Source organism: Felis catus, chromosome X (genome assembly GCF_018350175.1).
Source record: "Felis catus isolate Fca126 chromosome X, F.catus_Fca126_mat1.0, whole genome shotgun sequence".
Classification (NCBI taxonomy): Eukaryota; Metazoa; Chordata; class Mammalia; order Carnivora; family Felidae; genus Felis; species Felis catus.
The window spans coordinates 111,947,192-111,958,106 of NC_058386.1; the positions used below are offsets into that span (position 1 = coordinate 111,947,192).

Consider the following 10,915-nt stretch of genomic DNA (forward strand, 5'->3'; position numbering starts at 1 on the left):
AAAATAAATAAAAATTTAAAAATGAAGTACAAATGTTTAATTTAAAAAAGTAGGCAAAGGACTTGAGCAGGCACCTCACAAAAGAGGATATCCATGTGTAACCCTAACCTTTACTCATATGGTTAATAGCCATGTGACAAGGTTCTCAACATCATTATTCATCAGTGAAATGCTAATTAAAACCACAGTTATATTTCTGTGTACCTACCAGAATGGCTAAAATTAAAAATACTGGCAAGAGCAAGTGCCCAAAAGGGCGTGGAACAGCTGGAACTCTTTTCTAAAAATTTTAAAAGTGTTTATTTATTTTGAGAGGGTGAGACAGAGTGAGAGAGAAAGAGAGAGAGTGTGCACAAACCAGGGAGGGGCAGAGAGAGGGAGAGAGAGAATTCCAGGCAGGCTCTGCACTCCACGGGGCTTGATCCCACGAACCATGAAATCATGACCTGAGCTGAAATCAAGAGTCGGACTTAACCAACCGAGCCACCCAAGCGCCCCTCAAATGGAACTCTTATACGTTACTGGTAGGGATGCAAAATGGCACAGATGCTTTAGAAAATTCTTCGGCGATACGTACTGGAGATGAATATATATCTAGCTGTTGACCCGGAAACTTTACTATTCGAGCGAAACGTGGACATGTGTCCACCAAAGGATATACACAAGAATATTCACAGCAGCTTCATTCATAGTGGCCCCAAATTGGAAACAACCCCAATGTACATTAACAGTTGACTGGATGAATAAATTGTGGTATGCTCATAAAACGGAATGCTTCACAGCAGTACAAAAAGAATGAACTGCTTCTGAACAATACCACATAATATCAAACGCTCATAGACACAGAGTTGGGCCAAAAGGAAGCCAGAAAAAAAGGAAAGCATACTGCATGGTTCCATTTACATGAAGTCCTAAGTACAGGCCCAACTAAACCTGTGGGGACAAAAGCTAAAATATTGGTTACTTCTACTGTACGTGTCGGGGGGAGGTGGGGGTTGTTATTGAATGGGAGAAGGAACGAAGGAGCCTTCTGAGATTTGAAAATATTCTACCTCTAGCGTAGATGTCTGCAAATGACATATCTGATAAAGGGTTAGTATCTAAAATACATAAAAAACTGGGGCACTGACTGGCTCAGTCGGAAGAGTGTGTGACTCCTGATCTCAGGGTCGTGAGTTCGAGGCTCACGTTGGGTGTAGAGATTACTAAAAAATAAATAAATAAACATCTAAAACGTGTACAATACAATGGTTTAAACAATATGTAAGCAAACTGATACAACTGACTACCCCCCAAAAACAAATAATTCGATTGAAAATGGGCCGAAGACATGATCAGACATTTCTCGAAAGAAGACATCCAGATGGCCAACAGACACACAAAAAGATGCTCCACATCACTCATCATCAGGGAAATGCAGATCAAAACCACAATGAGATACCACCTCACCCCTGTCAGGGTGGCTAAAATCAACAGCACAAGAAGTAACGAAGTAGATCAAGCTTTGAGTCTGCTGAAGGAGTGATGATAGAATGGTAGTATTCAGGAAACGCCTCCCTCCCCTCTCCCCAAGAGAAAAAGACAAGGAGAAAGTAAAAGAAAAGTCAAAGGGGGCTGCTTAGCTGCCTGAGGTTAGTATTATTCCTGTTAGTAAAGGGCACCGGATTTAGGATACTTTGACTACCTGGAAAGAGGGTGGGGAGCTCAAAAATCCAGACGTGTAAGGTAGAACGAGCAAGTTCAAGTCACTTCTTTTGTTCTTTCACTTATTAGGCAGATCAGATGTGGCAATGCTTGATTCAAACCGGAGACCCTACCTAACTAAACACTGTGTCTTTTCTTTTAGCAAACTTCGAAAAGATCATCCTTCCAAAATCCTGATCAACCTGTGCACAGCACTACTGATGCTAAACCTGGCATTTCTGGTCAATTCCTGGTCCGCGTCATTTCAGAAGGCGGGACTGTGTATCACAGCCGCAGGGGCGCTTCATTACTTCCTGCTCGTTTCTTTGACTTGGATGGGCCTGGAGGGGGTCCACATGTATATCTCTCTGGTCCGAGTCTTCAACATCTACGTTCCCAATTATATCCTTAAATTTTGTCTAGTTGGTTGGGGTAAGTATATCTGCCATTGGCCTTGATGTCTCTGTTTGAAGCCTTGTGCGTATTTCTAATTCAAGCTTCATCAGACGCATTTTTCAGGACCAAATTCTGGTATTAGCATCAGTAAGGGATTAAGGATTGGCTCACTGGTGTTTGGCTGTGTGTCTCTCTTTCTGCCTGTATTGCTCTATAAATTCAACTTTTTAAAAAAAAATTAAGTTTATTTTCTTTGAGAGAGAGAGAGAGAGAGAGAGAGAGAGAGAGAATCCCAAGCAGGCTCTGCACTGTCAGCACGAGCCCCATGCAGGGCTCGAACCCACAAACCGTGAGATCATGACGAAAACCAGAGTCAGGTGCATAACCAACGGAGCCCCCCCCCAGGTGCCCCTAAATTCAATTTTTCACCTCTATGGTGAGGAATTGGCCCACAAATATTTATTGAGCACCTGCTGTGTACTGTGCTAAATGGAGGATCTACCGCGGTGAACCTGTCAGATTCTATCCTTCTCTCTACAGAAGTTAAAACCCAACAAATACTTACTGATGTAATAGCCAACACTTACACGTATGTTAGTACTTCTGTAGGTGGCACTTACACGTGCCAGACACTGTTCTAAGTGTTTTGCAAACTTAGTTAGCACTCCTTATATCTCTGTGAGAAAGATTTCATCATCATAACCACTTACTGGTGAGGACACTGAGGCACAAGGACGTTAGGTGATTTGCCAAAACGCACACAGCTGGTAAGTGGCAGAGCTAGGATTTAGAGCTGATATCTGGCTCCGGAGTTTGGACATGTAACCTCTGTGACCTAGCCCTGCTGTTGAAGGGACAGAGCGCTTGCAATGTGGGGAGGGGTGCGGGGTCAGACACGCCCCGATTCCCCCTATACCTCCTGGCGGTCACTGCTCCGCTATGGAAAAAGCCAGGAACGGAACCCAGCATGACTATTCCCTCTTTTAAATGTTATTTAATTGGTTTGCCGCCCTGTATTTCTGACACGGTCAGGCCAGCTCCTGTCCCTTCGCTTTGCCTATTCCAACCAGAGTTTGACTTCAGAGAATGTGTTGGATACACAGAAGATGTATATTAAGTGGGATGCCTCGGATCCATGTGAGGATAGATTTTATCTTCCGCCGCCCTTGTAAAGACAATAGCTTCCCGATTAGCTACTCATGCTTTTAATGAGCTCATGAACATAGCACACACACTTTCATTGGATACACAGTGCTATTATCCATGCTAATGTCGGGGGGCAGAGACAGGCAAATATTAAGCAAAGCATCATCTACGATTGTTTCAGTACATGTTAGAGTCCATCAGGAACGTGGAGCTAAAAGCAGTCAGTATACTCCTCCTGTGCCTGGAAGTCTTCATCTCAAGTCAACCAAGGGATTGAAAACTGATATGGAAGGGGCTTCATAACCCCCCACGCGGCTAACCCACAGATGGCTAACAGTAAACGGGCTGTAGAAAGCACTCGGTCCCGGCTTTTCTTCTCTCTCGTCGTCATCCTCAGCTTCCTTTTCAGCCCCTTCCTGCTTCACCTGCTCCTTAAGTGTTGCTCTCCAGAGCTCACTTCTCTCTCCGATCTTCTCGGCCCACACACACTTGCTGGTGTACCGGGAGAGGCAGGAAAGGCTAAATAAGACTCGGTACTGGGAGGCAGGATACATTTCGGGAGTGTCAAGTACACACCCAAGCCAAGGCCACGGCCTGACTGGCTCGACCCGTCAAGGTGCTAGAAGCTGCTTCCAGATTCAGCTGATCACTTACATAGACGGTGGACGGAAGAGTAGCTAAAGGTGCCAGCTCCCGAGGCCTCGTCCCGCTCGCTATGAAAGAAGGACAAAAGGGAACAGATGGCTACCACACGAGTGGAGGGATTCCCTGTCGCTGAAGAGCCAGCTCTGAGCTGAGGCTATGCGGTTCTATATCCTGCAGCTCTGTTCTGAGGGGGCAGGGCGCAAAGCCCCACACCTCCTCCGAACCTGGGAGGGATGAGAAAATGTTTCGTGACAGACCCCACTCAGGAGATAGAGAGGCGGGTAGGGGATGGCCTCAGAGCACCTCCTCACAGGCCTGCGCCTGCGGTCTTCTCAAAGTCACGGGGTGTGCCGCCCAGGTTCAGATCGGCTTCCTGGTCTGCAACCTGTTGACAAGGTTTTACTCCTGTATTTACATCCCTGTCCAAGGCAGCAGATCGGTCCACATTTGTTAACAACCAGTCGGGATCTATTTGTTTGTTAATCGGTAATTTATTAACTTGTTAATTACCGAAATGTAAACACAGCTTGGGGACCACCTCCCAACTTCCATCGTGAGCGTGAGAGCTCCCTCCATCCCTCCTTTCTGGCCTCTCACAGATTAAAAACATTTTTTTAATTGCAGTATAGTGGACACTCAATGTCACATGAGTTTCAGGTGTACAACCTAGTGATCGGACGGGTCTACGCCGTGCCTTCCAGCCCTGTGACTTATTCATCCCATAACCGGAAGCCTGTTCTTCCTCCTCTCCTTCCCCCAAGTTGCTCATCCCCCATTCTCTCCCCTGCCCTGGCAACCATTAGTTTGTTCCTCGTATTTACGGGTCTGTTCCTGTGGGGTTTTTTCCCCAACAGGTGTTTTTGTAAATATCTACATCATGCTAGGCACTGCGCTAAGTGTGTGATACACCGATCAAAAGGGACTGTCCCGTTTCTCACAGAATCGGACAGTGGAGGGTTTTTCAAGATGCCTACTTAGCACTCTGGGGTTTCGAACAGCCTTGCAAAGTATCTCACAAAAACCCCTAAAATGTGTGCAGGTGTAATGCTCTTAGTTTAGGAGAAATACATTGTTAGAAATAAAGAGATCATTTAAATTTTGCAAATGTACCTGAAATTGGATTTTTCGATCCTGTGTCTACACTCGGGTCACGTTTGACCACTTTGACTGAACTGATTGCTTTATTATAGTCTGGCCGAATTGACTGGTCGTTAACTGGTCGATCTAGTCAAAATGTCAAATAGTAACGAGTGTGGAAACAGCTCCCCTGTCAGAAAGCACCGAAGGCTGCAGCTGATTGCTTGCACCCTTCCTCCAAGGTGACCTAGACAAAAAGGTCCCGGGAAGTCAGGGGCTCTATGGAAAAGGAGAAAAAATCGGCAGCCCATCATCTGAGAAGAAGTGCTTGATATGAACCTGCATTCCGAACTAGATACTTGTATTGCCAAGTTGATTTTTTGGCGCTTGAGCTATTTTTAATAACCAGTGGGCGTTGTATTGGAGCCTTTGGCATGCTGTTTAGTTTAGCAGATTGGAGAACTCCTAGAAATGTTTAACTTGGAAGACTTCACAAACATTTTGCAAACAATGGTATTTTGATGCCCGCACATCTGTGGCTCATTTAAACAGTGCCTTGGTGTATCAGGGCCCACAGTCCATGATCAGGACCGCTCCTTGCTTCCTAATGGAATGCCTTTGGCTTGCTTCCCCACTCTAGGAATCCCAGGGATCATGGTGGCGATCACACTCAGTGTGAAAAAAGATCTATACGGAACCCTAAGCTCAGCGACTCCATTGTAAGTACCAGGCGATGATGCTCTTGTCCGTCAGGGTGTGCGGGGAGGTGTTCTGACCTGCGGCTCAGTCTTGATGCTGGCTTCAGTGCGGGGTGGGGGGGCGGGGGACTCAGCCTCAGCCTTTTAGGCTTAAACTCAGTCATGGGCGCACTCATGTAATGGCTAGGTGCCTGCTCTCTGTGTGACCTCCGGCAACTTACTTTACCTCTTCCTTCCATTTCCTCCACTGGAAAATGGGAACAATGATGTTTGCTGTCAATGTAGCGTGCAAATTAAGATGACATCATGTATGTAAAGTGCTCAGCATGGGGCCTGTTCCATAGTAAGGGCTACTTAACCGGCAGCAATTATGATTAGAAAGCTCACAGAACTTGGAAGGAGTTATCGTGGCCACTGTAAGGAAATTTTCCACCTTTCCACAAAGGCCTCCCCTGAAAAACACTCCACTGCTTTCCTTTGTAAATTGGCTCAGATTTGTTGTCCTGTTTTTCTTTTCTTCTTTTCTCTCTCTTTTTTTTAAATATTTATTTATTTATTTATTTATTATTTATTTTGAGTACCGTAGACCCGCTACATTACATTAGTTTCAGGTGTACAGCTTAGTGATTTGATGAGTCTATACATCATGCTGTGTTCATCATCTTTTGTTTTCTTCTTACTGTATCAGCCCAATCTCTTTGATGCTCTCATCTACAGCCCCAAGAAGGTAGCCATTTACGTTTCCAGAACCTTCTTTTATAGGCACATAGCCAGTTACCATGTGGTTCTTTAGACTGCACGATTTCATTTCATGCTTCTGATTGTTTTTTTTTTAATGTTTATTTATTTTTGAAAGAGTGAGAGAGAACGCGAGTGGGGAAAGGGCAGAGAGAGAGAGAGAGGGAGACAGAAGATCTGACGCAGGCTCTGTACTGACAGCAAAGAGTCCAGTGTCAGACGCTCAACCGACTGAACCAGCCAGGCACTATTGCTTTTTTACTTATGCAGATTCATTGTCTTCATTGTTGCCCCTCAAGTTGGTTTTGTTTTGTTTTGTTTTGTTTTGTTTTGTTTTTGCTTTTGTTTTTGTTTTTGTTTTTACTACAGATTTCCTCTCCCACTGGACTTGAATCAAATGTAGGAGGTCTGGACCCCCAGACTCCCCCATCTTTCCTATTGAGACGACAGTTTCCAGAGGGTCAGAATTATATTGTCCTCTTCAGCAGATGCCTTCCAGTTCTAATTTCTTGTTACCCTTCCTTTCTCTCCTTTTTCCCCTCCCTTCCTTCTCGTCTCCTCCTTTGTCCTTCCTCCGTGCCTGTTCCATGGCTTAAAGGGTCCCCAGTGTCTACCTAATGGAGATTCTTCTTCAAAGATCAAAAGCAAAAGCAAAACCCAGAACAAAACCAACTCCACTCCTGAAAAGAGCTCTTTCATATGTGAATTGGTTAGTAAGAGGCAGAGTGCTCTGAGAGCTTTTTTTATAATTATATTTTGAAGAAGTAATACATGCACACACTACAAAATTCAAACGTACAAAAGGATAGAGGATGAAAAGTAAGCCCCGCTCCCAACCTCCAGCCGCACAGTCTCTGTCCCTTGATGCAACTCTTATTACCAGCAATCAGATCTGTGTAGATATTCTCTTGCACACTCTGTTATGGTAGACGTACTCTGTTTGGTACTTAACAATATGCCTTAGAGATGATTCTGTATCCAAACATGTAGCGCTGCCCCTTTTCAAATGTCTTCGGTAGCCTCATTTAAGGCTGAAGATGATGTTCAGGCAACCCTAAGTATCAGACTCCATTAGGGAAATCAAATGTTTTCTCCCCTCCCTCCCTCCAAACACGCACAAACACACACAAACTCACATACGTGGAAATATCCACACCAACGCGAACGATAGCATCACAAAGGATTTTCCTGGTTCTGGAAAAGAGATCTCGGCTAAGTTGACACACAGTTTAAATTAGTAAAGCTTGTCCGTGTTCAACAACCCGAGATACCGCCTCTAGTAATTGGAAATGTTAATTAGCCGAAGTATCTGTTCTTAGGAATCGTCACATGTTTCTTCTTTAATAGAAACAGTAGAGCCATTCATTAATCAATCCCAGCGGCCAGTGTTCCCTTTTGTCGACCAAACCTGAGACTGCGGAGAGAGGTTTAACATATACATCACATTTGAAAGCAATGCGACCGGAGCTGCTCGCCTTTTGTTGCATTTTCATTAACACTGATGATCTCGTCATTGTTTGATATAACATTCAGAAAAGCAGTCATTGCTCATGTCCTTTTACTGTGATATTTATCATGCAAAGCAGAATCCATCCTGCAAATAAAAGCTTAGGTGTAAGGTGGAGGGGGAGGGCGCGAGGGGTGGGGTGGTGGTGGAAAGCCACTTTGGAAGAAAATAAGAAATCTGTTTTTCTGCTGCTGAGGAACAGAGTAGCCTCCTGGGGATTCGGGCTGAGAAGTTCCTGCAAAGCCTCTAGGATGTCTGGCGCTGGAAACAACCTTGGGCCGGGGGCTCAGGAGGTTGGGGTTCCAGCCCCACTGTGTCCCCAGTGAGTGAACTCCTGCCAGACCGGTTCCCCTCTCCAGGGGCAGATGCTCCCGGGTGAAATAAAACCGATGAGGTGATGTTCAGATTCTCACCACAAAATGCAAGTTTGTGTTGCTCTACCTGACAATGGCCCTCTCTCCTTTGTCTCTTACAGTTGTTGGATTAAAGATGATTCTATCTTTTACACCTCAGTTGTGGCCTATTTTTGCCTCATATTTCTAATGAATCTCTCCATGTTCTGCACTGTTCTCGCTCAACTGAATTCCATGAACTCCCAAAGCCAGAGGACCCGGCGGAAGATAATCCTGCGTGACCTCAAAGGCCCAACAAGCCTGACCTTCTTACTTGGCCTCACCTGGGGGTTTGCCTTCTTTGCCTGGGGACCTGTGAGGATCTTTTTCTTATATCTTTTTGCCATTTTCAACACGTTGCAAGGTAACATCTGCTTCTTTGTACTTTCTCTGGCTAGCCAGACCTCCACCAAAGCTTTGCTGGTTGGGAAAATAATCTCACCTTTTGGGGGTTGAAAGGGGGAAAAGAATTGACAGGCAGCCATTGGAAACATTAGCTAGCCATCGTGACTTCATTGAGTGAGCTCCCTCTTGGGGATATAAAGAAAAGCCCAGAGAGCTAATTCAACCCCAGCTAGTTGGTGATGTTTATATCAAACACCGACTGGTAATACTTTCTACAGTCTTCGTTGCATCAACACATTGTGCGTAAGTGTACAGACCCACACTTGCATCGACATTCTTTTTTTTTTTTAATTTTTTTAACGTTTATTTATTTTTGAGACAGAGAGAGATAGAGCATGAACGGGGGAGGGTCAGAGAGAGGGAGACACAGAATCCAAAACAGGCTCCAGGCTCCAAGCTGTCAGCACAGAGCCCGACGCGGGGCTCGAACTCACGGACCGCGAGATGGTGACCTGAGCCGAAGTCGGCCGCTCAACCGACTGAGCCACCCAGGTGCCGCGCTGACATTCTTGAGTGCACGATCCAGTTGAATACACCAATTACTGGACAGTAGAAATATTAAACTTTTGACCCCCTAAGCTCTGGCTACATCAGAGATCCTAATCTTGTGGGAAGGAGCCAGGCTAGGAAAGTGGACAGTCACGAAGGAATGCAGGTGAGGTGCAAACAGCAGTGGGCCAAGGTGAGGGGTCAAGGTTCTGGTATTGCTGCACATTGACCTTGAAAAAGTCACCACGACTGGTTGAATTAGATGATCCTAAGCTAGTGTTTCTATAGCTCTTTAATTTCACTCCGATTTTCTGGTGAATGGAGCAAATGGTAATGAAGTGATTAAATGGGAGGCCACACCAGGGATCTGGTTAACATACCCCTGAGTAACTGTCGATGTTCATTTTAACCTGACCTGGCCTATTAAAAATCTTGGGGGCAAGAGGCACGCAGAGTGGTTTCCTGGGACTCTCAAAACTCTGCTCTGTGTTCTTATTCTCAAGTTTGGCCCAGTTCATTTGAGCTACTGGGGCAGCTGTGAGTGAACTTGGGCAGCGTGTTGAGTTAGGGTCTCGCCTACTGCTCCTATTCATCTGTTTAATAAGCCCCTTTACCGAACTCCAGTCCGTGGGTGGTCCATAGGATCCTCCAGCAAGAGAAGAGTTCTGTGGCCAAAGAAGTTTGGGAAGTGCAGAAAACTATATTCTCCCATTCTTAAAATGGCACAATACAAGTTTTTACCTTGATAAAGTAAGTTTTTATCAAGGTAAAAACTTCTGAGAAATTCTGCTGGGGGGGGGGAGCTTTAAAATTTATTTTAACCTAGCATTTAAATAACCTCGGAACACTTTGTCGTCTGATTCTTAACCCCTGAGGAATCTTCGGAAATATGAATTGGTACGTAGTGGCTCTATGCCAGGCATTTGCAAGGTGCTTCAGGGAGACGGGGGAGCAATCTAGAATAAGGCACAATTTTTGCTCTCACGTCTTACAATTCAAGAAACCATCTCATTTTAGAGCAATGAAGTGTATCAGCTGAGACTTTCTGTCCCACCAGAATCTTCCAAGCACGTTCTGATCGAGACGTAAGAAGACACAAAATGCCTCGGTGTAGAATGTGTACAGAAGTGGGTTAGGAACCAGATGCCGGGGCGGATTTCTCCCTCGGCAATAACCCCACCCACTAGTTCTGAGGAGAGACACACACTCACCGTTTGGAAAGAGGGGTTAACGGGGAAGCTGAGAAAAGAATGAGAAAGCAAAGCGGTTTAGAGCTTAGAAAGGAAGGAGGGGTGTTTTCAAACCAGCAAGTGTTCCATTCCTGCGGTGGAAAGAGAAAGTAGTATCTAAGCAGGAAGTCTCCATGGCTTAGAAGCAGAATCCAACTGGGGATCTCCTGAGGACTAAATCCAAAGTCCCACAGATCCAGCGTCAACAGAGTCAAGCTGTCTCTGTCTGTCAGATACGCTTCATGTCAATCAAGCACCAAGTGTCTCCAGTTCCTAGTCCTGCCTCACAAGATAGAATGTGCCATCTTGCAGAGGAGGGGGTTGCAGAGCCCTGAGTTTCAAATTCAAGTTGCACACACACGCACGCACGCACGCACATGCACGCACATGCACGCACACACACATGCACGCACGCACACACACACACACACACACACACACACACCCCCGGAACAAGAATGCAGTGAAACAAGTGAACACATTAGCCATTTTACAAGACAGATGGCAAGT

General features: G+C 45.4%; 1 protein-coding gene across 2 annotated transcripts in view; it reads left to right on the forward strand.

Moving 5' to 3' along the window:
• The window catches only part of ADGRG4 (adhesion G protein-coupled receptor G4), a 111,715-nt gene extending 102,737 nt beyond the window's left edge, over window positions 1-8,978 (forward strand). The window contains exons 13-15 of one of the 2 annotated variants that reach the window (XM_045051158.1): window positions 1,847-2,115; window positions 5,588-5,666; window positions 8,366-8,978. In XM_045051158.1, coding sequence (XP_044907093.1) covers window positions 1,847-2,115; window positions 5,588-5,666; window positions 8,366-8,738 — 721 coding nt within the window. In that variant the 3' untranslated portion in view covers window positions 8,739-8,978. Of the gene's footprint in view, window positions 1-1,846; window positions 2,116-5,587; window positions 5,667-6,752; window positions 7,879-8,365 lie in introns of those variants that run through there. The other variant, XM_045051159.1, reaches the window with a different exon arrangement.
• Window positions 8,979-10,915: the final 1,937 nt, after the last annotated feature.